General features: G+C 39.6%; 1 protein-coding gene across 1 annotated transcript; it reads right to left on the bottom strand.

Moving 5' to 3' along the window:
- Window positions 1-8,109: 8,109 nt before the first annotated feature.
- LOC140137891 (probable palmitoyltransferase ZDHHC24) lies at window positions 8,110-25,125 on the bottom strand. Its single transcript, XM_072159695.1, has 2 exons — window positions 24,966-25,125; window positions 8,110-13,482 (listed from the first exon to the last, which is right to left on the bottom strand). The coding sequence occupies exon 2, from the start codon at window positions 13,461-13,463 to the stop codon at window positions 12,603-12,605; it is 861 nt and encodes a 286-aa protein (XP_072015796.1). The 5' UTR covers window positions 13,464-13,482; window positions 24,966-25,125; the 3' UTR covers window positions 8,110-12,602.
- Window positions 25,126-27,738: the final 2,613 nt, after the last annotated feature.

Raw genomic sequence — 27,738 nt, 5'->3', positions numbered from 1 at the left:
GTTACCCAAATGGGGACTCCATTTGAAATCTACACCCTGTGTGGGAGATTAAGGTCATTGCCTCCATTGGGGGAGTGTGGGTATTAACTGGAATAACGCAATTGCTTGCATCCAGGTGATAAGTTTTGGACGTCTCTAAATTTCATTTTATCCATTTAAAAAATTGAAATGCAAGCACAATCTTCAAGCAATAAAAATAACACAATTATGTGGATTGTAACTTACTTAAAAGTTAAAAACTCCTTATGGCCATCTTAATTAAATCCTGTGTCTCAAAGCTGCCACACGTGTTAGTAAAATTGTGCGCGTTGTCCTCTTTGACAATCAAAAAAATTTTCCATCTCTTTTTTTTTAACTCAAATTTTGTATTTGATCATAAGTTTCTGAATTTTCGCAAATTTTGGACACAAAATAACAAAAGAGAAGATGAATAGTTTGTAGCAGTGACTTCATGTTGTCTATCATTCCAATATTTGATACTTTTTTCCTGTACTGACACATAAAAAAAATAAAGATAAAAAAATACTATAAAAAAAAAACGCATTCCACATAAGGTTTTCAATTTCTCACAAGATTTGAGACACAGGATTTAATTAAGATGCCCTAAACTCACAATTTCCTTCTGACAGAATTCATACTTGGAAAAAAACTGGAATGAATTTGAAAATAGTTGTGCGGGATCTTCATTAAGTCAAATAATTCAACATGTAGTGACACTGTTAGTGTTTACACATAAATGAAATCAAACTCAAATCGACTGAAGTCAACTTCAAGCTCTAAGCCTAAACATGGTTTTGACATGTGCAACAGGTAGCATGGGAAATACATGACTAGATTTGGATAAATTTGAAAGAAAATATCGCAACTTACATGACTTTCACCTTAAATTAGTTCTTGTATTTGACATGTTCAAAAGGGGTGAAAAATAACCCACAATATTATGCCAAGTGCTAGAATACATTTAAGGAAAAATATGATGACTTGAAAGGTGCATGAGTTTCCTAAAATTTAAAGGGACATTCGGTGATCCATTAATCCCAAGCTACACCCACATGTTATCCACATTAGAACTTAACCAACCCACAGAATGAATAAGCTAGACACTGTGTTTAATTCTTTATGCCCGGGTATAATGAATGAACTTCAATGAAGTATGCAAATCCAATAGTAGACACCACAGATTAATAAATAAACAGACAGGAATTTTCCATGCCTGTGCCCTCTTAGCGTACTCGAATTCAGCTGACGCCGGTACAGCATTCAGACTTGGCGACATCGCGCGAAGTTTCTTTTGTGTACGTTCGCGCTATTTCTGAATTTGCTCATGTGGTACCTTAGCGTCGATCCCCATGGGCAACATGTCATGCTTCCACGGTATGGTGGACACAATCTCCACCACACCATTACATGTAGCAATTGTTTTTAAGCAAATTTAGTTAAATTACAGATTTTGTGGCCCTCAACAGATCTGAGAGTCCCTTTATTCAAAGGATTAAAGTTAAGAGCAAAGGTTATAGCAATTACACTAATACTCAAATGAAACACCAGTATCTTTTATATATTATGTGAAATTGTGAACTTGTGAAACATAACAAGAGCACCAATGGCGCTGTGGCTCTACGCTTTTTTTGTGGGAAAGCAATTGTTCTTGGAGTCGAATGCGCAACAGGTTGGTAGGTCGGTCAATTTTTTTAAACCTTCAGTTTGAAAAAATTCCCCACAAATATTCAATACGGTCCTTGAAACTCGATGCGGTGGTCAATCTTCCTCCTCCGCATTATTATTTTTGCCGCATTACTATTAGTTGCAAAATCTGAAAATAATTCATTATTGTGCAAATTACTACTGAACCAGCAAGAATAATTTGTTCTGCAAAATTTTAAAATCCCCTTTTTTTAGTATTTGAAGCTTTCAACAACTATAGAAAGCCTTGGCAACTATTAGAATTCATCTAAATTGACCTCAGACGACCCCAAAATGACCTCCCAAAATTTTTGCTCTAAATGGTGACCTCAGATGACCCCGAAATGACCTTCTAAAAATTTGACTTCAAATGTTGACTGTACCCACCAAGTTTCATGCCCATACGACAGTTTTTAGTAATTTGACCTCAGGTGACCCCTGGCTGACTCCGAAATGAGCTTCCAAAAATTTGGTTCTAAATGTTGACTGTACCCACCAAGTTTCATGCCCATACGACAGTTTTTGCTAATTTGACTTCAGATGACCCCTAGATGACCTCTAGTGACCGTGACCCACTATCCAATACAAACTTGTTCTGTGCGACCCTACAAAATTAGGCTCCAAATGTTGGCCGTGCCCACCAATGCCCATACAACATTTTTAGCAATTTTACCTCAGATGACCCCTGGGTGACACCGGTTGACCCTGAAATGACCTTCCAAAATTTGACTCAAATGTTGACTGTACCCACCAAGTTTCATGCCCATATGACAGTTTTTGCTAATTTGACCTCAGATGACCCTGGATGACCTCAGGTGACCTTGACCCACTAACCAATACAAACTTGTTCTGCCTGGGGTCAAGATGCACCCACCAAGTTCGAGGAACATGCGACCCCACAAAATTTGGCTCCAAATGTTGACTGTATCCAGTTTCATGTTCATACAACAGTTTTTAGTAATATGACCTCAGATGACCCCTGGGTGACCCCAAAATGACCTTCCCAAAATGTTGATTCCAAATGTTGACTGTACCCACCAAGTTTCATGTCCATACGACAGTTTTTAGTAATTTGACCTCAGGTGACCCCGGATGACCTCAAAATGACCTTCCCAAAATTTGACTCCAAATGTTGACTGTACCCACCTAGTTTCATGCCCATACGACAATTTTTAGTATCTTCCCAAAATTTGACTTTAAATGTTGACTGTACCCACCAAGTTTCATGCCCATACGAGTGTTTAGTAATTTGACCTCAGATGACCCCTGGGTGACCCTGGATGACCTTCCCGAAATTTGACTCCAAATGTTGACTGTACCCACGGTTTCATGCCCCTACAACAGTTTTTGCAAATTTGACCTCAGATGACCCCTGGATGACCTCAGGTGACCTTGACCCACTAACCAATACAAACTTATGCTGGGGTCAAGATGCACCTAGTACCAGGGATCTATACGATGATTTTGTTTTTTGGGTGGATCACCGCGCCGCATAGGCATTTTACACATAAAATACACATAACCCACACACAACGCAATTGAATAACAGACCGGTACTGCACAGTGCCGCTGGTTACCAGTTGTTCTCATTTATGTAATCAGCAATTGGAGCCTACAAAATGTGGTGCATTTATAGTGTACGGTACTATTATGTGATATCGGGAATTGACACAAATTTTACGGTAACAAAATCAGTCATACCCAGAAAGGATAACATTCGAATTGAGAAAATATTGTATGTGTGACTTGTTGTACTAAAGATGCATCCACCCACCAAGTTTGAGGAACATGCTTCCCCTACTATGCTAGTGCTCTGACGATAACACTCCGATCGCCATGCAATCTAAGTTTTGTAGGCCAGTGGGACAACGGAATCACTACGTGAACGAGCTACTACTACACTAGTCTCTCTGAGAGAAGAGGCAGACACAGACAAACAAACAGATTCTAGTGAATTAAATAGTGATGATCAGTTGTAGCAGCTACAAATTTCGAACGTTTGTCAGGGGGTCAAACCCCTCCATTTATATTTCCCCCCACACTTTTTAGACAGACACCCTTTTATCAAAAATTGAACCCCCACCCTTATGCAGTGTTTGTGACCAAAGCTTACAGCATTACTTTATCAAATTCGGAAGACTGAACATCGGCGCTATCGCCGTTTTATACAGTCACTTCCGGGTCCATTTTATCACTATCTGCGCCATCAATCCATTTCAGAATCCAAATTGATGCAGAATTTATCCTCATCTATCAAACACTCATGATTTTCTTATTCATCTGAAACATTTGCGACATAATATTGGCAAACTGCAATCATCTTTCGAAAAGATACGACTTTAGATTGTTTACAGCATTACTTTATCAAATTCGGAAGACTGAACATCGGCGTTTCATACAGTCACTTCCGGGTCCATTTTATCATTATCTGCGCCATCAATCCATTTCAGAATCCGAATTGATGCAGAATTTATCCTCATCTATCAAACACTCATGATTTTCTTATTCATCTGAAACATTTGCGACATATTAAATGTTGGCAAAACTGCATCACTGCAACTGCATCGAAAAGATACGACTTTAGATTGTTTATCATAATTCATAAAGTAACACATGGGAAATGGGCAAAAGGCTGAGATACCTGTGAGATCCTGAATACATGAATACGTCAGTCTATACTCTCTACACGGCCGCTGTGGTTCGGATCGCTCCACTTCTAGTGTGAGCGAGCGGGCCAAAGCGGCTGATGTAGAGACTGAAAATTATATTCATTCATAAAACTCACGGCGCGTCGATTCTACTACAGGTGACGTCGTATGAATTGAAAACATCAGCAAATTAATTTTGACATTTTCTTTCCAGATTTATGAAGAAAATATGAATGTTTTTCAACAGATCATCAAATTACTTTATTATATTTTTTTTTTCAATTGGTAGCGTTACCCCTACGCTTTATAATTATATATTGCTCACACGCTTTTTAGAAACCCACCCTATATTCCGCAAAATTGTAATTTTTACAGATTTTCAGAATTCCCAACCCACGCTGTAGAAAGCGTGCCAGACAAACAATGATAATGAATAGCCAGATGTGACCTTCGCTGTCGAGACGTTGTTTTCAGGGTTGTCAAACCCGCGATTTGGTAACCCAATTAGGCGACTTTTGAAGATTTTCCCGGGACAATTTCCTGCCCCATAGAATACAAAGGGTAAAGAAAAAAAATGGGCGACTTTTCGATTATTTGACCTGCGATTCGGGCTGAATTTTTTTGGCAACCCTGGTTATTTAGCGTTCATTTAATTAAATTACTACGCCGCTGGTCTCTAAATATTTTGAAGTGTTGTCCCATGGTAACAAAACTCCCCAGAACTCAATAAACAATCTGGACAAAGGAATCATCCAATCACGTTTCTATCCATGTGAGATCACCGCAAAAATTCATGATAAAAGGTCACTTTCCCAAAGAAAAATAGTGCAATCCGTCAATTCCCGCCATGATCTCACAACTTAAATTACTCAGACCAAAATAATCTCTAGCGCATACAGGGAACCAAGCAAAACGATAGAAATGACTTGTTTCTCATGACGACTTTTGACTTTTCTCACTTCAAAATAAGTACTTTCCCCACCCCAAATTCACTTCTAAAGGAGTGCAATCGATTGCTAAATAACTAAGCAAACCTTGGAATGTAATTTCAAAGCCAAATATCATTAACAAAAGAAACCTTAGCATAAAAAGCAAGAACGCAAGTGGCCAAAATTTGTAGCAAAAATACAGTCCTCACTGACTACAATGACTAAGGCTCACTAGCTCCGCTAAGAGCCAAAAATAGTAAATGGTATTTACTTGACACATATAGGCAACATTCTTTGAAAAATGACCAAGATTTAAATTACAAACAATCATCTCATTATGTACAAATACAATCTGAATAATATGTACAAATTTCAAGGCGTCATTCATCATAATCACTTTCAGGGTTTAGTGCCAAGAAAGGCCTACTTGCAATAGCTGCCCTACAGACAATTTGACCATTTCTGCATTCAATATTGTAGACCTAACACCTGGCAGCTATTGCAGGTAGGCCTTTCTTGCTCTAAACGCCCGATTTGAACATTGAAATGACATTGGAATGTGTCATTTGTAGTACAACTACTAAATTCGTCACAAACAGTTTACTGTAGTCAAATTACAAGTCCTACATGTGCAATTAGAGAGTAATGATACCAATTACAATTGGCAACACAAGAACTCTACATGAGTCTTTTGTTCACCCTATTTCAAATATTCTTAGAACCACATACAGACTGTATCAAAATGATTGGCACCCATCAACTTCCAGTGATTATGGACAAGACTACCACATCAAAATACAACATCTATAGGAGCTACAAAATGTACTTTATTTATATAAAATAAAATGTTATACAACTATAATATAAAGGACATCAAACTACAAATTGTGGTTATTCCAAGAGGATTCAATGTTGAATATTGAAGAAGCAGTCTTGTCAATAAACACCAAAAACTGATGGGCACCAATATTTTTATACAGACTGCATAGACATGCCCTAATTGTACTCACACACAGTTTCGCATTCTACAATCCAAGCTGATCCATGCATTCACCTCTTACAGGATTGATTGATTTTTCTTGAAGGTGGGTAGTATTTTGTTTGTTATAAAAATAGCAGAAATGTTGTTGTGTAGAACATTTTTTAGTGTATTGAAATAGGTTGATAATTTGATAAATGCAGATCCCTTGAACATAAGATGCATCAACATCTCAACACGCATACATTATCAAGTTCAATTTCTCTCTTAATAAGTATGTATTTATCAACTTATGAATATTCAATGATTGGCTTGTCTGCCTAGGCTTTTTGTGTCTTTTTCTAAAAAATATTAAATACAAAACATAACAAAAACACACTATTATACATTGCATTAATTTATTTCCTAAAACACAATTTAGACTAGTCTACTGCAACATCCTGTTATATGACATTGATGACGACAACACTCATCAAGATCGATAACATCAGTTTGAAAAAAGGCTTAGCGACCTGCAAGTCGAAAGCTCATGTAAGTGAACAATTTCGTTGTGAGAAGTGTCATAAAATTCATCAATACAATTTAGCATGTTGACCATGACATCTTCCGCAAAATGACAGGTATTGACTGACTGGGCTATTACAGTTGAAATCCATACACTCCTATGGAAGACATTAATATCTTATTTCCCATACATATGCACACGGGTGTAGATTTCAAATGGAGTCACCCATGTTTGATGTTTGTAATCCTATTTGAAATCTACACACCTTATGTTATGTTATGTCATAAGGGTGTATGCTAGGGTGGGGCGGAAAACACTTTTTTCTCGGATCGACTTGGAACTCTCGGAGAATTTTACTAGGGTACATACTACTATTGTGCTCAAATATCAGTAAGATCGGAGCATGTTTCGCCCAGGCAGTAGATTTTCACAAAATCCCTACTTATTTGCTATTTCTTACTGTATAACTCTATGTAGAGAAATCAGTAGAAACAACATGGGAAAAGTAGACATTGAGATGACATTGTAGCCAATATTAAACAATTTGGATAGTTTGTTTAGACCCTCCAGATAATCACCAAATAGCAAGCAGTCTCCAATTGGTTACCATTATTTTTTGCTAAAGACATGTATTTGGTTAAATATTGATGATATTTGAGTTGCTAAATTAAGGGTAGGGGTAGCATTATGGAGCATTTCCCCATTTCTACTGAGTCAAATTTCACGATCTTGGTCTTGTTGGGTAGATATGAACTGCAAAAGTACACTCAAAACATGAGATATGATTTTAGAGCAGCTCTGACTTGACCAGAGGTTAAAGGGTCATGTGACGCCTGATTTGTAGTAATGTTCAAGATTGTGTGACCTTTTGACCTCTGGTCAAAACATGGATAGCCGAAAACCATATATCATTTATTTTTGGCAATGCTGCAGTTCATATCTATGCAACAATACTACATTTGGGAAATTTGACTGAGTAGAACTGGGGAAATGCTCCATAATGCTACCCCTACCCCTTAAAATATTAACTCAAATATCATTAATATTCAACTTGCATACATGTCTTAAGCAAAAATAATGGTGACCAATTGGAGACGGCTTGCTATTTGGTGATATTCTAGAGGGTCTAATCAAACTATCCAAAGTGTTTAATATTGGTTAGGATGGCATCTGAATGCCTACTTCTCCCATATTGTTTCTACTGATTTCTCTCTATATACATGTAGTCATACAGTAAGAAATAGCTAAAAAGTAGGGATTTTGTGAAAATCTACTGCCTGGGTGAAACATTCTTTGATCTTACTGATATTTCAGCACAATACTAGTATGCACCCCAGTAAAATTCTCTGAGAGTTCCAAGTCGATCCGAGAAAAAAGTGTTTTTCAGCCCCACCCTAGTGTATGCATTTCAACTGGAGTCACCCATTTTGGTTAATAACCACCTTGTTTGATGTAAAGAAAAAAATGAAATAAAATGATTGCACCCACATAATAATAATAATAATAATAATAAACCATGCTTATATAGCGCTTTACACCAAAGTCCCTAAGCGCTTAAACAAATTATACATAGACAAAAACATAACAAATAAACATTAGTATGCAATTTTAAATAAATAAGTTTTCAGAGATGTTTTAAACTGATTAACAGTCTGAGAGTTTTTCACATGTAATGGTAAACTGTTCCAAAGTTCAGAGGCAGCAATAGAAAATGAGCGATGACCATACTGAGTAGAATATGATGAGCTAGTTAGACGAAATTGTGTTGACGATCGAAGACTACGTGGAGGCGTGTAATGCTGTATGAGTTCTTGTAGATAGACAGGTGCAAGATCATTAATACATTTATAAGTGAGGAGGAGAACTTTGTATATAATCATCACAAGATATCATACTTTTGATACATTATCAACTCACTACAAAAACAATACTTCTATTGGGCATATGCATGGCAGTTCAATCAAAAGGAGGAAAAGCACCAAAAAGGAGGAAAATTAATGAAAGGAGGAATTCTTCTAATCAGAGAAGAACTACATTGTAGTACTGCACTACTCAAACAATTAAAAGGATCAGACTTATTGACATTTCAAAAATTAACATCGTGAATCATAGTATCATTTCATGATTTACTAATTAATGTAATTATTTTCAGTTGATTTCTTTAATGTAGGCCCTACATGTAGTAACAAATAAGTGAATGCAATTCCATTAAGTGGTGGTGCCAGGTGAAGGGGGCAAGGGGGCATTCCCCCAATGTTTTGCCCCCCCCACCCAGTTTGCACACCTGAGTCTGAACAAAATATTTATTCCCCCCCAGAAAAATTCTTGGCACCACAATCATAGCTTTCCATGTGATCAGGGAAATGAGTGTGGTTCCAGTCAGTCATGAAAGCAGAACCAGAACCATGCATATTTGCCTTGCTTTGTGCAACTACAAATTATTTAAAACAAAAAGTGTATGATACAAGTACTTTAGTTCAGAAGTACATTGACTTTAGATGTTTAAAACAAAATAATGTGAACTTCACAACACACACTGTATACAATTTGCATCATTTTTTCATACATCTGTACAGACCGTATTCCATCTTTTTACAGACTGTATTCCATCTTAATAATTGTGACACGATCTGGTCCATGGAGGCCAAAGGAGGCATTTTTGAAAATTTGAGTTACTATTAATTATCACCTGATACAAACATTAGACTATCATATACTGAAAACACCAAAGGTCTAGCATACTTGGACCTTCAGTTATGTAGTTTTATGATGTCTTTGTTCCTATGTATTTTCTTGTCTTTTTACTCCATATTTTTGCCTTTAGGCAACGAAAAAAAGAAATCCTGTTCTATGGGTGGACGGACCTTTCAAGTTGGGTCGGTCGGTCGGCTTTTTTTTTTTTTTTTTTTTTTTTAAATGACCAAAAAAATCACTAAAATCTGTAAATAATTTGCAATTTGAGAAACAACAAAAAAAAATTTTGTTCCTGAAATTTCCTAAATTTGGGTCGGCATTCATTTGTACAGGAAAAAAATTGTCCCCAATTTGTTCAAAATCTGGGTCAGTCGAGCCCGTAGAACAGGGTTTTCTTTTTTCGTCGCCTTATCTCAAATTTGTCACCATTGGCCTGCATGGACCAGATTGTGTCACAATATGAATCATATCTGAGAATTACAAACACACAATTATTGGTTAACAGCCATACCAAATACATGTAGACATCAGCACTTTGAAGTCCCTCTTATTATAATTTACAATGTGGTCTTTGTATAAAAAATCCTTTTGGTGGGGAGGGAGGGGTCCAAGTTTTTCACATGGGGCCAAAGATAAAAAATATAAATAAGTTTTTTTTTAATTTGACACTATTTTAATCAAAAACAAAGTTGAAATTCTGTGTTTACTGGACTAATTTTGGGGGTTGGTCCCAGGGGTTGGTTTTAGAAAGGTGGAATATTTCTTTTGGGTAGAGTTAGTAAACCAAATCATTAGGGCCTCCTAAACAACCCACCCCTGCAAAGACCACACTGATTGATTATTATACAAACATATTAAATATAAAGTAAAACTTCACAAGTTGGGAATGATTCTGAGTAAAGGAAAATTATGGCAATATTTGGTATCTTGCAGGGTACTGAACAAAGAGTCTATTCCCAACTTTATGGAACTGCAAACATGAACCCTCTTGGGAAGAGTGCCCTTACATGTACATGTACATCAAAATCTGGGTTTCCTCACTGGGATTCCAAAATGCCAGGGGTATAGCCAGCTTTCTTGGTGGTTTTAGTCCTTCATTTAAAATTCAAATGTCAAGTCTCCACAATTTGTTACATCAATATTGTGGCTAAAAAATGTAACTTTGATATTGAACAAATTTGTTTTATTATGTCTTAAACCAAAAAAAAACCAATAAAATAAAAAGCAAAAATAAAAAAAACAATAAAAAAAATCCAGCTGCACAATTTTGTGGAATTGGGAATAAATCATTTCTTTACTTCCCATTTCCAACTTGTCACACCATTCATGTCAAAGAAACCAGCAACATTTCTTAATTCTGAGTCATGAATGTGAACTACTCATGACAAAGCATGAAACAAGTCTCATTTTTAAATTTGCTGTATTTGATAGAAAACACTACACAATGACACATTAAATTTTATTTGTAGCATAAATATATTTTCAAATACACCTACATTTGTAGGCCTATATGTTTTACTGTTATTCTCAGATATAAGCAAATGGTGTTCTAGGAACTGGTATGATTTGACTGTTAACTAAATCACACAAGCTGAATCCATGTACTTGAAAGTCCCCCACACCCATGGTCTGAAATCCAAGTGTTGGATTTTTTTACCCTGCCCAGCAACATTGAAAGTATAAATATGAAAATGTTACTTTGTTTTTGCAAGTTTAAGGTAACTCTACTAGATATGGTCTTTTGATTGTGGCAATCCCTAAAAAACACTGAGAAATGTTAAACCCAGTGGATTTTACTGGGTTTTCACTGGATTTTCACTCTGGTTACATAAATTGTAGCATGTTTAAAGGCTCTATACTAGGGCTAGTTTAAGAGTATTGTGGGAGCAGATCCCACAATACAAGTATGTGACTTGTACAATATGAGCAGACTGAATGATTTGAATTATAGCATTATCAGATGAGCTACATGTGCATAGATATTGGCCATGTTCACTTAAAATTAGCCTTTAATACGGTACGGTACCTAAAGTATTAAAATGTTATTTATTGATTGTACTCACATAAATTTATAGCTCACATCACACTTGCTTTTATCATGGCTATTCCAGTTCCAAATCCACACTACCTGTGGAAGATTTTGGACATATCTTCCACAGGAGGAGTCTATTTTACTCCCTCTGTGCAAGATTTAGCTCAACCTTCCACAATTTGGATAATGTGGCAGATTGGACAAGCGGCACATTTCGACTTGCTAATGATAATGTGTTCTACTATTTCAGCAGCTTCATAATCATAAGGCCAGCCAAAATCGATTGATTGAGTCTCCTGTCACCTTCTTTATATGTGGAGTTAGAATGACATTTTCTGGAAATAATTCATTATTTTGCAATTTTAATTACAAATAATGAATAATGAAAGAGTCACCTCATTACTCAGCCAAAATGTGTGACAGGAACTTTGGCAGGTCTTAATGCTGTACAAATAGCCAAAATGTCACTAAAAATATAATTTGCGACTTCATTCATTACCTTCATGTTAGATTTGACTTGACATCCAAAAAGTAAATTGTATTTTAATTATCACTTTCTTCAGACGGCATAAATTTTCCAAATTCTAATTTGCACCGGACAACTAGCTCAGGCCCAGCTCAACAACTCTTGAAAAAGTGTAGTCAGATGACAGACAAAAATTTGAGCAAGTCAAATGTTTCCTTCTTGATGTGTGACCAGTTTAAATTGACCTAAACATTACTGACTACATTACATATATCATTATCAGCCTTAATTTAATAAAAGACTGTGCCATAAACGTTCGCCTAATGGCGCACCTGCGCTCATTTGCCTTGGGGTAAATTTCATGTACAAAGAGAGAGCTCCCTCCTCTAAAAATCCCAACAAGAATTAAGCGTACACGCCCTTTTTTGCTGGTGGAATTTTTATGGGAGGGCACTTTTAGCGTGTTTCTTAAATTCCAGTTATGTCAAGGGAGCCCATAGCACCATTAGCGACCTATACAACCTTCTATCATGATTACAGTCTAAAACTTTTGATCCAAAAACAAAATGTTTAAAACTTTAATCATTCAATACCAATACAGACAAACTTTCATGAACGAAACCTTTCACCATATTAAGGCTGATTACATAATTTGTTTTCCATGTGTTACAAATCTTTGACGTTTTCATACATCATCCCATCACGTCGTCTGAAGTAAATCCCATCACCCGGTAAAGGTGATGGTATAAGAGGACTAATCCACACAAGATACCATCTTGTACCCAATGCTTCTTGTAGATTTCTCTTCCAACCTAAATCATGCACACGCTCATGTCCATTCCTCCATTCATGTGTGGTCTGACCTCGTAATATTAGATGCAGGTGAAATAGAAACAAACCAGTAAACATAAACGATGCAATCATACATGTGCCGCATTGAAACGAGACAAAAAATGACATGGATTCTGTCAGGCCTAGAGTCCAACCCACCAGAGGTGCTGCCATGGCGATGAATACTTTCCAATTGAAGTTTTCAACTAAAATCTCCATTGCATAGTCCATGTTGAGATAATTAGCATACAGCGCCCCCACACAAAGGTAGCCCACAGCGAGGAGATAAAAACGAAGATTTTTATGCCCTATACACCTGCCAGTGAATATGCAGTGGTGGTCTCGTTTCAGAACGCAGCATTCGCATGACCAGCAGTGTACAGCTCTTGGTGGTGCATTATGCATGCATGTATGACAGTATTTCCACCCTGGTTTCAGTACACTTGGTAGCACCGTTGATCCCGAGGTAACGTCAATACCCATAGCATAAAAGAAATTAGTTATCGTGTTCACAAATAAAAATGTGCCAAATAGCATGTGACATAGCTTGGCCATACACATCTCTGGGTAGAGCTTTGGAATGATGATGAACATCTCAAAGCAGCCTTCTACAAATAGCTCGGTCATAGTGAAACCAAAGGCTAATCTGTCCACCCCATTACGAGGCCAAAAACGCTGCAACTTGAAGCTGGTCATCTTGAGCTGATAATTATTTCTGGAAATAAGCAATCAATTAATAATTAGATAGATTATAGGTATGCTAGGTGAATTTAAATTTGCCATCAAACTGCATCATTTTATATATCAAATTAAAGCCCTTAAGTAAACAAAGCCAAAACTGAAAACCATTTTTTCATAGCACTTTCCGTAGCAAAGTTACATCTTGTCAAAGATTGACTTTCATCAAAAAGTTTCAGCTAGCAAAATTCCCCAAAACGGCATTTCGGGGTGTTTCTAGATCTTAGTCTCATTATGATAGCAGCTTTTTTTAATGGAAATGCTATCCAAATCCCTCTAAAATTCCATGTGCGGGTGACTTATCACCATAAAAAATCATATATTTGGGTCAAGTGCAGTATAGAAAACATATTTATGTAGGTTTCTTTCTTCAGGCACTTGTTTTAAATTTCTATGTAAAAATGCATTGACATTGTCGGCGAATTTGACTGACTAGCAAATGTGTTAACTATGGTTTGCCTGGGTTACCTATAGATTAGATTCAGTAGAGTGAATATCTCTTTGATTCAATAAATTAAAATGACCCAAAAATGGAATGTGAAGTAGCTTGGGGGTACAAATCTCTGGGTACAGATTTGGGATTATTTTCCAGTTGAAATTCATACACCCTATGACCTTAATCTCCCACACAGGGGTGTGAATTTCAAATGGGGTTACCTGAGGGCTGTGCAATAATTATGAGCCCTGGGGAAGGTAAAATTGCTTGCAATTTTGGCAAGCCAAAAGGGGGGGGGGCAAGCAATTTTTGGCAAGTGAATTTTGGCGCACATTCTTGGGCGCCTTTTAAATAAAACGCTCTAAAAGGCTTAGGAAAACCGTGACGGAAACGCTTAAATATGCAATTTGCCTGCTCACTGCTGCGCCGCAACATGCATATAGACCACTTAAGGTTTGCAAATTGGGATCCCAAAAAGTTGGCATGTACAAGGGGGGCAAAGATTTTTTGGCGGGCGGAGAGGGGGGGAGGGCAAGCGATTTTTTGCCACGGGCTCATAATTATTGCACAGCCCCTGAATGAGTGGCTCCGTTTAAAACCAGAAGATGATTTAAGGAAGCCCCATCATGCACTGCGAAAGTGTTATCACTAGAGTTTCAACTGCCACTTTACTTTTCAAATCCCATTGAACTCTGTGCAAAAGATGTTGTTTTAGAATTGTGCGTGTGTCATTATTACTTGGTCGATTTCAGAACAAAAGTGATGTGTGTTTTTAAAGTAGGTATGCCAGGCAAACCTTAATTAACACATTTGCTAGTCAGCCAAATTCGCCTAGAACACAATACATACATAGAAATTTAAAAGAACAGGTAGGTCAAGGAAACCTACATAAATATGTTGCGCCACTATGGAAGAAGGATAACAACCAAACACTGAGCTTATGTCGATAAGTGAAACACATTTATTGTATGATAACAGCCATGAGTTGGCAAGGAAGAATGAAGTGGTAAACAGAGCTCGTAGCCCAAAACCTAAACTAAGCCCATCCACCTGGGAAGGGAACCAACATGATGGCGTAACCACTTTTTTTTTTTCTCTTTCTTGATCTTATAAGTTCAAACGTGGGAAGAAAGTTCAAAACAGTACTTATTGGCTTGAGTCCTGGATTGAAAAGCCGACTGAACTTACGGCAAAACAGTCGCGACAATCCAACTTACGCGGCATGCAAACATATTTACAAAAAACACTGATTTACCACCGCAAATTAGCGGGGTTTTCTGTCCAACAAAAGTAAACAAAAGTTATTTGATGGACTAGAACTCCATCACAAAGTCCTTAAGATGAGATGGTATGTTGCGTTGGCGCCCTGAGCGTCTAGGGGTACATGGGATTGGAGATGGGTCAGAACCGTCCTCAATGCCACTGGTAGTTGGACCAACGGGGTTGGTGATTGGGGAGGTGGGAGCCTCATTCGGAGGAGGGTGTACAAAGTTATTGTCACTTGCACCATCACTGTGAAGATCAGGGCTATCATTGGCTGAGTCTATAGCTGGGGTTGACAGTTCCAGTGGGATGCGGGGTGGGACAGGTGGTTCTGGTAACCGCTCTATGGCGGTGTCTTCGTCGCTTGCGTAGTCTACAGTTGGTCTAAATTTAGTCTCATGCGGAGTACGCTGCTGAGTTGGGACCTTGTAGCACTCGGACCTCTTAATGCGATAGGAAGCATTTCTTAATTGGGATCCCACAAACTTGCGAATGTTGCACCACTTGTCGTCGACAGGCGTAATCAAATACCGGTTTCTGGCATGCGACTTGTCGCGATCTGAGTAAAGGTACACTAAATCGCCAATGTCAACTTGTGTCATGGGGCTAACTGTCCAGATGGTACCTTTGAGTGCTCACTAGAAGGGTGGTTGGATTTGCGAAGCTTGTGCTGCGACTGGATCATCTGTTGGTCGTGGATTGGGATCTGTTTATTGGTGAACTGATCACGCTGGAACCACATTTCTCGTGCTGACAGCCCACGTGACCTAATGCGAGAGTTCAAGTTGGCTGTGGCGAGTGAGAGCGACAGTTGTGTTGCAGGACCTCCTATTGGGTCTAGACGAACAAGTTCATCTTCTAGCTCACGAACTGCTTTCTCTGCGACTGGGTTCTTATTAATGTTCTTGATGCGACCTATTTCAATAGTCAGGCGATGGTACTTGAGAAGCTTATCCTGGGCAAGGCATGCAAAGCCGGGGCAGGGTCAGTGCGGATAACTGCGGGTGGACCATCTAGCGGACGAAGCTCAATACATAAGCGGATCAATGCATCGCGAAGGGTATCATGGCGCTCATTATCAATAATGCATGAAGACGTGTAGGAAGTGGTGGTTTCGCGTAGAACAAGAATGAACTGGCGGTTGCGTCTGATGACATCTGCAGCAAACGATATGCCTACTGCTTCTGGGGGGTCGCCTGTGGATTGGGTCAGGAGGGTATGGGGAGCGGCGAAGAGAAGCGCACTGGTGGCATCCAGGCGTAACTTGGTCTATGGCTTTGTCCATGTCTAATGCATAGAAGTAACGCTGCATAACAGAAGCAAGTTGATGACGGGATGGATGGTCTAATTGGATGTGAAGTGCCGTCAGAAGACCATTAAGAACTTGGCGGGGCACAATGATGCACTCGGCGTGTGGGGAGACAGCGGTTGGTCACGATGGACAACAAGAAGTCCATCTTTGGCGATTACGGCAACATGAAGGTACCGCTTGATGTCTTTGACATTAGTTGCTTTCTTGGATGGGCGTGTGCCTTGGATTAGGTGGGCATGGCTTCGCCTCAAGTCAGAGCATTCTTGCTGGATAGAGGACCAAGCTGTTCTGCTGGTGAGCGGGAGTTTTGCATCGGACAGAATGTCATGGGCTGATATGCGGAGAACTGTAGCTTCTTCCTCCCGTTTCACAAAGCTGCAGATTTGGCAAGTTGAATCAGTGCAGTCTGGGGCATTGCGACTGGCAAAGTCAGAGGGAATATTAGCGGAACCAGCAAGGTGGCGGACAGAGGCTTGGTAACGGCTGACTGTAGAGAGAAATGTAGATACACGAGGACTAGCCGAGAACTCTCCGCGACAAAGTTTCTCAAATGCTTGAACGCAGGGTTTGCTGTCCGTCAGAATACAGGCATGATGACGTGACTGGATAATGTATGGACTAAAATGTTTTGTCGAGGCAGCAATGGACAGAGCTTCGACCTCACAGGGTAGCCATGTGGGTTGTCGAGCCCGTAACTTGGCACTAAAAAATCCAGCCAGATGTGGTTTACCATCACGAGTAATATAGAGGGTGGAACCAATACTGTGCTTCTTGACAGAGCCATCAGTGACAATCCACAATTGGTCATGTGGTTGTGGAAGAGTGATGGTATGTGGGGAAGCGAGTCCTGCTTGAGCAGTTTGGAAGGCTGAGCGAAGGTCATCAGACCATGCTATCTTGTCTTTTGACTGGAGTCCAGCAACTGCTTCATCTAGCGGGCTGAGCAGCTTGGCACAATTGGGAATAACCGGGCTAGGAACTTGAATGCACCAATGAATGATCTTAGGCCACGAACCTTCTCTGGGGGAGAACATGTGCTGAGGGTGGCCACCCGATGTGGACTTGCCTGAAGAGTTCCATCAGACCAGATCCATCCTAAGATCATGGCACTCTTTGGACATATTACAGTCTTAGATGCAGAGAGACGTAGTTTACATTTGTATAGGGCTTGAAGAACTAATCTCCAATTATGGAGAAGTTCTTGCACTGTGTTTCCACCACAGTAAAGATCTTCAGCGATCTTAGCGACAACACCTTTTTCCAGGAGGTCACCCAGAACGCGACACATGAGCTCCTCCAAGGCAGTCTCAGAGCCAGGCATGCCCATGGCTGATCTTGTGTAGACGCGGACTCCACGAAAAGGTGTTGCAACACCACAATATTTCATGGATTTACGGGACAGTGGGATCTGGTAAAAGGCACTTGTAAGGTCTGTGGCAATGAGATGCTTCCATTTAGCGATGGTACGGAGGGTTGAATCAACATCTGGCATGAGTGATGGTTGAGGTTTGCTATATCTGCCAACATCAGCAAATGCCGTAATAAGGCGGAAACCACCCTTTGGTTTCTTGATCAAAAGGATGGATTCAAATACTCAACTGTAAGTCCAAGATCTTCAGGGCGAGCGAATACGCCTTGTGCTTCAAGTTCATCGAACTTTTGTTGCAGATCCTGAAGTTTATCATGAGCATATTGGGGAAGACGCCCTTACGTCGCGCTGGCTGTACGGGACCCATATTGACAACTGCCTCAAAGCGGGCCTGCGGCACCATTGTAGCCAGGAAAGGTTGGATCAAACACTTCGTCAGTATTCTTCGAGGAGACTGCGGAACTTTGACTGATCATCAGGACAAAGCGTATTGCCTTGATCAATGGAAACAGAGGCAGAGAATGTGGTTGATGGGTGCACATTTGCAGGGGCATGTTGTGTTACTGGGCTTGTATTCATTGTCTGGGGTATGAAAATAGCACGTATTTGGCCAAATTGTTCATGGCGTTTCAGGATCAATGGGTCATGAGTAAGGTTGGGGATACGGATCTTACCAGCCACGCTGTGCACAAGACTTGGCTGAGGCCACAACTGGCTTGGACTGAGGGTCTTGGCAATGCAGGCATCCGTGCGGGGTTCAAGAGCAAAGGTACAGTCGTGCTCTGAAATATCTGGAGGCAGGTCAATCTCGATAAATTCATCAGGCCAGATGGTTGTTGTGCGGGTGGGTGCTTGGCGTAAAACATGGGCACGTCGCACAGTGTGGTGATTGGAGCGTGAGGGTTTACTTCCATAGAAGAACATGGTTCCATCACTGAGACTGATCTGGCGCTTTGCAGGTCGGATGGTGATATCATTCACCTCCATGAATGGGATTCCTGCAAGGACGTCAACGTCCAAGTTTTGAACAACTAAACCTTCAAACAGGAAGGATTTTCCCTGACGAGTGAATGTGAGGGTTGTCTCGCCAGTGACAGTTAATGGAGAGGAACCATCAGCTTGATGGGCCGACTGTGAACTTTTGTGAATAACGGCGTTCATGGACTTGGCAGCGCTTTCGCGAATTAAGTTGCCTTCGGCTCCACTGTCTATCGTGATCCTAGTAGTATGGTGATTGTAAAATCGTCAAAGCACGGAGACTGGCGGGTTTGAACGCGATGTGTGGCTGGTGCATCTGTATGTTGTTGGTCATCTGGAAACTGTTCCACAAATGCGCATGTCATGTCATCAGAATCAGGCTCCTCTTGCTCATCAAAAATGTTTGCAACTTGGCGTGCGCGTAATATGTACTTTCTGTCCCTATCTGGGAGAAATGTACACTCACTGAGAAAGTGGTGGAAGTCTGCACGACCGACTTGTTTGCATAAGGGACATGATTTGGCGGGTTTGGATCTTGCTAGGGTCATGCGAGGCTTACCGGCTGGTGGGGCTTGGCGGTGATACTGTTGTGCTTGGGGCATAGTGGTGCGCATGGAACGTGGATTTTCTGATGACTGTAGTTCATCCAGAAGCGAGTCCAGCGCCTGTGATATTTCTGGCTTGATGGAAGCGAGTGTTCGCGACCGGAGCTCTGTTCCATAACGTTGTTTGACGAGTCGGGGTAGATCAGAATGAAGCAAGCGTAACCAGGTGAGGACTACAAAGTTCTCTAGGGAAGGGGAGAGTTCTTCGTCTTCTGTGACTGCTTGACCATGGTGTGTGATTCCTCCACCCTGAACCAACAGGTTGTCCACTACTAACGCCATTAATCGTTGGTATAGGTCTTCCGGGCGTTCATCTGGGTTGAGGTGTATGTTGGCAAAGTCAATGAAGTGACCCCCAGTACTTTGAAATCCATAGTGGAGTCTGATAGTCTGCCAAATATCGTTCAGGGACTTTGAGGTTTTGACGATGGTGCTACGTGAAATAATGGGACAATAATTTGCAATTTGTCCTAGCATCAGGTCGAGCATAGTGCTCTTCTGGATAGCAGTCAGTCTTTTGGCTTCTGGAACGTCTGCACCGTCATTTGTCAATCCACGTTGAGGAGATGTCTTGGACTTTTTGCCCCACTCGTAACCTTCTACTAAGAAGGGAGCAAAGTTTTGGTCTAGTGAAAGGGTGTATTGCAAGGTTCTGCTTCCAGTTTTCGAATGAATTCACAGTTTCAGTCTTGCTAAGGCACCACTGCTTTGGCGCACGGTTTGTTGTAGCCATGATGTCAGGTTTACACTCACGAGATACTATAAGTCAGTGTCATTAAACAGCTCTGTACTAGCTGGCTGGTTGTCCACAAATTGAATGTGAGTGTTCTTGTAGCATGTGTTTATAAGCTTACCTACAGTAAGCTTAAAGGCAAGCAAAGTTATAGCACTGCACTGTACTTGTAGAACAGAGTTATGACTATGGAATCGTTTCTCAACGCTGCCGCCACGCCACTATGGAAGAAGGATAACAACCAAACACTGAGCTTATGTCGATAAGTGAAACACATTTATTGTATGATAACAGCCATGAGTTGGCAAGGAAGAATGAAGTGGTAAACAGAGCTCGTAGCCCAAAACCTAAACTAAGCCCATCCACCTGGGAAGGGAACCAACATGATGGCGTTGTCTATATTTCACTTGACCCAAATATATGATTTTTTATGGTGATGAGACACTCGCACATGGAATTTTAGAGGGATTTTGATAGCAGTTCCACATAGAAAAGCTGCTATCATCATGAGACTAAGATCTAAAAACACCACCGAAATGCGAAAATTGTTAGCTGAATCTTTTTGATGAAAGTCAATCTTTGACAAGATGTAACTTTGCTACGGAAAGTGCTATGACAAAAAGGTTTTTAGTTTTGGTTTTCTTTACTCAAGGGCTTTAATTTGATAAAATGATGCAGTTTGATGGAAAATTTGAATTCACCTGGCATACCTATTTAAAGGATAATTCACACCTTCTGTAGATAACATAAAAATGTGAAATTGACCAGCATCTTGACAGTGTTTTTATGTAAATATAACTGTACAAATTCAAATTTAACCATGCAATTCTATGCAGCATAGCAAAGCAGTGGTGTCATGTTACTCACACTGCTCGCCCGCTGCACAGTGAACCCCGTGGGGTGGTGGGTAGTACTTTTAAATCATCCTCTGGTTTAAAACCTACACTCCTGTGTGAGAGATTAAGGTGATGTCTGGCATAGGGTGTGTACATACATGTATACATTGTACTAGAGTTGGGCGACTATCACTTTTTTCCTAGTCGACTAGTCGGCAGCAAATAGTCGCGACTACGACTATAGTCGCGACTATCTGTGGTTAAAATTGGACTGAAAAATCGGGTGAAAGATTGGTGACAATTTAGTATTTATGATGCATGATTACAGGACCCGTGATTGCCGGCATCGCATCACAGTTTGCTACACAAACCAGCACTGTTGCGATACAAGTTGCTACACTGTATCGCACGTTTGCGATGCAAATATTTGACTGTAAAATGCTGTAATATAGGCCTAACTTTTCTGTTCAATTAAATTCACTTGCCACTTTCCAGCAACAGCACAAGAAACTTCATATAATTTCTCAAACCTTCAATATTCCAATAGCGATCTTCGTTCGTTTCCATGTTTTGCTGTGCATGAAAATATGTAAACATGCGATGGCAGTGCATATTTTCCATGGTATGCTCATGAACGTGTTGCATCGTGCATGTACGATTAACTTTCACCTCCGACCCACGTCACCTGACCTCATCTAGACTACTGCATTTGTCGCTACAGGGGTGGCATTGCAACATTACGACTGTTTGTCAGCTAATTTGTTTATTTTCCTGTTGCTTTCTAAATATTCTGTTACCACAATAAGCATAGCTTTTTGAAATTACGTGAAAAGTACCTCTAACCTAATAATATTTTCCTAAATTTTCCCTTTTGGAAAACACTTCTCGGAAGTTCTCGCTGTTTCTTTCCAAAGTTTAAATCAGGGATGCAAATTGTGATTTCTTCCTCAGGAGCAAGGTTTTGGGCTCAAGATTTCCTCAATCATACCAGACATAAAATAGCTTTATTCTACTTCGTAAGATGAGAATGTTAATCATGTTTATTTAGAGAGACTCAACATGTAAAGATCGAAAACCGTTTCTGCAAAGGGCTGTATTGGAAAAAAAAGGGTGCAGCGTAGCCTTGCAAAATTTCAGTGTTTTACACTAGTTTGGCCACATGATTAGGGTGAATTTTGGTGGGACACGGGCTCCTTTCCGTTTCTTTTCCTTTGCCCCTCAATTTCTCTTATTCTTGTCAGATGGAGCACTTTTCTCTTTCATTTTTTATCAGGGGCACTCGCGCCCTGCAGGGCATTGCTTCATTGTCTCAAGCACCCTTTCAAACATGTTCCCAAATCTGTTGTCAGAAAGCACATCTGATATTCAAGGGTGTGAGTGACCAAAATTTGGAAATCACCTATACTTTTGTACAGAGGAAGTGCACAAAAAGAGATCAAAACTAAGATCAAAAATCTGAATTCAGATTTTAATCTGAACTCTCACACCCCTGGATATTAGTTGATACGACTTGTTGACAAGTCACCACTCTTCAGTCCATGTTGTCCTTTCTTCACTGGCACTTCTGATTTCTTAGTATTGATACACAAAATTTCCTTTGTGACTTTCTATAACATCCTCATTGCCGTCTATGTTATTTCCTCAGATAAGTGACCTATTTCCACCTGCCGTCACTCAAACTTCTATACTTTCATGTTAAATTACATTGAATACCTCCTCTGGAAATGAAATGTAAATTTCCTCAAATATACATTGTTACCCATTTCCATATTCTAACACCAACACCATCCTCTTTTAAGGCTCTTATTTCTGAACAATCATGTGAATTCCTCACTCCATTCAGTAACTTCACATGCCTTACCTATTAACTTCTTATCTTTTGCTGAGATATGTTCCCTCTTCGCCATCTAATACCTCACTTCTCTGCTGCCTCCTCTTCTTCTTTCCTCTTTTTCTTCTTCCTCTCTTCTTTTCTTTTTCTTCCCCCTTCCTCTTTTTTCCTCTCTTTCTTTTTTCTTCCCAAGGCATCATTTCCTCAATTTTGACTGTCATTTCCTAGGAGCGGTGCTCCCCGCTCCCGCACAATTTGCATCCCTGGTTTAAATAATCTCGTACCTTCAGTAGTTGGTACAAACACCCAACCTGGGTCTGTACATGCATGCTATGACGCTGCTACACCTGTTATCGCTGCATAAATTATAATCATAATGAGATGTTCGACAGTTCTAAGTAATTTGAGTTTTTTGATGGCTTTTATCTTGTGGGAAAGTAGTTCGACAACAAGTCAATAACACCAATTTAATGATGATTTATGGACTTTATGATTACTTGTTGGTTAGTGTTACTATTGGTAAGACAATGACTAACATTTTTTCACATTTTTCGCAGTTTATATGTTAGTATTTGGTTGGTTTTGGTGCGAATAACTGGCACTTTTAAAGTAATTTTTTAACACAAAAATATACTTGCATTAGTCGACTTTTGGTTTTCAATAGTCATAGTCGCGACTATCAGTAATAGTCGCGACTAACGACTATTGGCGACTTAGTCGCCCAACTCTACATTGTACATGCATTTCAACTGAAATATCTCAAAACACTCCAAATTCAAACTTTAAGGATGTTGGGCATTCTGTGACAATGTATGTTTTTATTTGGGTTGGTAGTAGGGCCCGGCAAAAATGCAATTGAAGTAAAAAACGAGATCCAAAATTTTGAAAAGCGAGAAAAGCGAGATTTTCCCCCAAAACGCACAAAAATGCCCGAAAATACAAAAGAAAAAAGTGACAAAAATTTGACCTTGAATTATGTTTTATAGGCAAAATATTCCAGTAATTCAATAAATATAACGATATTTGGCCTAAACTTGAACTCATTTGAAATGAAATGTCAGTTTTTATTGAGTAAAGGATGGCTTTTTCACTCGACCTTGTGCTTGCAATGCTGTTGAATTCTGCACTTTGGCGAAGTTGGACCTGCATTTTAATGGAATTTGGCGAACTTTTATGGCATAAAGCAACATTTTGATAGTAAGTGCACTGCTTGGAAACTTTTTAAAAAAGCGAGATAATTGGTTAATAGCGAGAATCACGGCGTGAAAAGCGAGATTGCGTTTTTTGCCGGGCCTTAGGTTGGTAGTTTCTGTGCATAGCCTGGTCTACAAGTACGTAAGCCCAGTATGGCAGTAAGGCATAAAAAAAAGATCAGCGCAACCTAACCGACCCTAAAAACTCAATAAAGACATATTTTTTATTTTCAGATTTTTTAAAATTCCAGTAAGTACTAATGGCATGCATTGTTTGTATTTTTTCGCACTTTCGCACTGTGTACCGTACTTGTTTTTGTTTTTTTAGGGGGAGGTTCAATCCACCACCCCATATCCCAGGAAATGTGTGGCACAATGTCAGAGGAAGGATTGCAAGAAAATTGCTATTTTATTCCAGCACCTACAAAGGTTGCCAATCATAATATTACATTACGCAGGTGGGACGTATACATGTAAGATGTATACGACCAGCGATATGCACACAGATGCACAGTTTTATATGTTTCAATGCACAAGATGTGTTAGCCAATAGCCATCATTCGATCAGTATTAACAAACTCAGAATAAAACCGGAGATCTCCGGATTTAAAATAATTTTTTTACAAAAACTTAAAATGAAGCACTTTTCAGGCTGACTGAAGTCTTTCTCATTTGGTATGTGAAAATTGTGATACCTGCATTTTTAGCATGTTTAGTGCACAATTGGACATTACAATCATGCAAAAAGTAGATATTCAAACAAAATTGAGGGCGTCACTGGCACACTGCGGAGCAAATCAGTGATCACATAAAGGCTTTAAGCCCCACCCATGGATGCACCTGAAGGAAGTAAGCTTAAATTTTCCCCGCGGGTAGCCGGTGCTTATCCTCTAATTTTACGTACCGTGCACTGATTGATCTGGACTTCGGTGCCCTGCTTGATAAGTTGATATGCCGTAAAATTCAGTCTACTCTACAGAATTTCAAAGCTTTTAAATTATCTATGCACATAACCTATAAAATCATGTGCAATATTATCACGATCATCTCAATGTAAACATTGATCAGCCCAATTCGCGTGTTAATAAGGGCTCAGTGCACCCATAATTTTAGACTTGGGCGCATCGATAAGTTATGTCCAACATGGGTTTTGGTAATTGAGACCTCAGACCAACAAAATAATTTGCTCCACTTGGGCCCAGAGAAAAAAAGATTTGGTGTTGAGGTAGACTATGCCATAGTCGATTTTTGATAAATAAAACATGTCATTAATCATGATGAAAGGATTCAGTTGAACTCGAAATTATACTGATATTATGATCAAAATACTAGTATAAAATTGTTATGAAAAAGTTTATATAATTATATTAGTGACAGTAAAAGTAAAGTATATACGTAGGCTTATATTATTGAATGCAAGATATCATAATGTCATAATTATATTGGCACTTCAATACTGAACAATTCTGAATTTAGAATCTACCAGTTTATTAAGTCCGGGTCCGGGTTAAAAATCGACTATGGCCATTGCATTTTAACTTGACGGGACTTTGATCGGGCAAAGTCCCTAACACACACACTGTCAATCACCCGGAGGGGGTTCTTCCTGGTTGAAGGTATGCGGGGATGTGCCACGGTTTTGGGGTACCTTTTCAGCGATTTTGGTATATCGATGGGTGGGTTTTCAGTGGAGACCAATGCGCCCAATTAGGCGCATTTTGAAAAAACACACGTTTATTATGTCGCCAAAAGGGGCTGAATTCACTAAATTTTTTCCAACCCCATCTCTCCCCCCCCCCCAATGTCAAAAAGAAATCTACGCCACTGATGGTACAAGACGCGCTCATGCACCTACTGGGAGTTTAATGTTCCCGCCAACACAAAGGCCGCATAGTTGTGTACCATGTAGGCCTAGTTATTAATGGTAATGGCAGGTGCCCGGAGGATTTAAACCATAACGAGATATGGGCGACCAATCACAAGCCAGATCCATTGAAAGATGCATTATACATCATGGCCAATTTTAGTAGGCCAGAAATCCGACAATCTCATCCATAGATGAGCCGTGAGCATGCAAACCGCAATCCAAAGTCAGTAGTCCACTTGGGAAGCTAACAAACAGAGGGGGTACGGTGACTGAAAAGATCAGTTGTGGAAATCTATCAATTGTGCACAAATTAATTAAATCAGAGTTTAAGCTTAAATGCAATAACCAGAGTAGGCCTATGCACAATGGACAAGTGGACTACGGAGTAGTCTAGTGTTGAGGGTGGTGAAAAAAAAAATTGTCACAGTTAGTGAAGAAAAATTAACCTCATATGCCTATACCAAATTTAACCTCATAGGCCTATTGCAAATTTATGATGCTTTCTGATTGTTCGATTGGTATTCAAAAGTAAAATGGTCATAAAAAAAGTTTATAATCTTATGGCACATGTATATAAAGGCCTACTGCACCTTTGTTCCATAACCATTAGGGTATATAGGACATTTTTTGTTTTTGATATAGCCCCCGAATGAAATGTATTTAATTATGTTTGTACTCACTCAGGTAGCATTGTGTGTGAATTTTGCATCCGAACTAGAGGCTATTCTTTTTTTATGGGCATTTTAGTGTCTAAAATGGCCCAAAATGAGGGTTTTTCAATATTGCCGTCTATTTCTAATCGTCACCCCCATAGGCTTTACATGTAAAATAAAAAGGCACATAAAAATTTAATAGCCTCTGGTCCAGATGTAAAATTCACACCAAATGCTTTTTGAGTGATTACAAATATAATTAAATACTTTTCAATCGGGGGCTATGTGGAATTTTTTTTTATGTATTCCTTGTACAATGACATTTCACTATGGAAACAAAGGTGACTGGCTCACTTCAATACTGAACCGTGCAATTCTGATTTTGGAATCTACCAAACTTATTGATCGCGATTAAGTAAGAGTAAAAATCATTTGGGAAGCTAACAAACTGAGGGAGTACGGTGACGGATCATGTGAAATCCACTGTATGCATGTGAAATCTATCAATTGTATACACAAATTAATACAAATCAGCCTGTTTTATGCTTAAATACCCGGGGGGGCACTCCCATATATTGACATACGTCATATGTGCCCATGAAAAGACCCCGTTATTTTAGGCAAATCCTACACCCCCGGGCCTACACCCAATGACCTCATTCAGTACGGTATAGCCTACACTGAATGAGCCCCTTTTTTTAAAAACAATATTAGTCCTTTGAAAATTGAAATTTCGGCGCGATAGACCCCTAGTTTCGTACGCTGGTGGGCACACTGAGGTAGGCCTACGTCACTTTCATAATCGAGTGCCCCCGGGCTTAAATGTAAATAGCCAGAGCAGTGGCGTACGTATAGCCAGGATTTTGGAACCGAGGGGTAAAAGCCAGTGGCGTAGATTTCTTTTCGCCATTGGGGGGGATGGGGTTAGAAAAAATTTCTTGAAGTCAGCACCTTTTGGCGACAAAATAAGGTTGTGGTATAAGTGCGCGCGCAGCGCGCGAAAAATTTTGCAATATTAAAGCTAAACTGGTGAAATATTGTACAAAAGTTGAAAAATTTAGCACTTTTTAGGTTGAAATGGCCAAATATGGGGTTAATTTGATTGGAAACCCATATACAGGCGTCAACATTGGGGGGTTGATTGTATGGAGCACCCC

This window comes from Amphiura filiformis, chromosome 17 (genome assembly GCF_039555335.1).
Source record: "Amphiura filiformis chromosome 17, Afil_fr2py, whole genome shotgun sequence".
Lineage (NCBI taxonomy): Eukaryota > Metazoa > Echinodermata > Ophiuroidea > Amphilepidida > Amphiuridae > Amphiura > Amphiura filiformis.
This window is presented reverse-complemented; position numbering and strand designations above follow the sequence as displayed.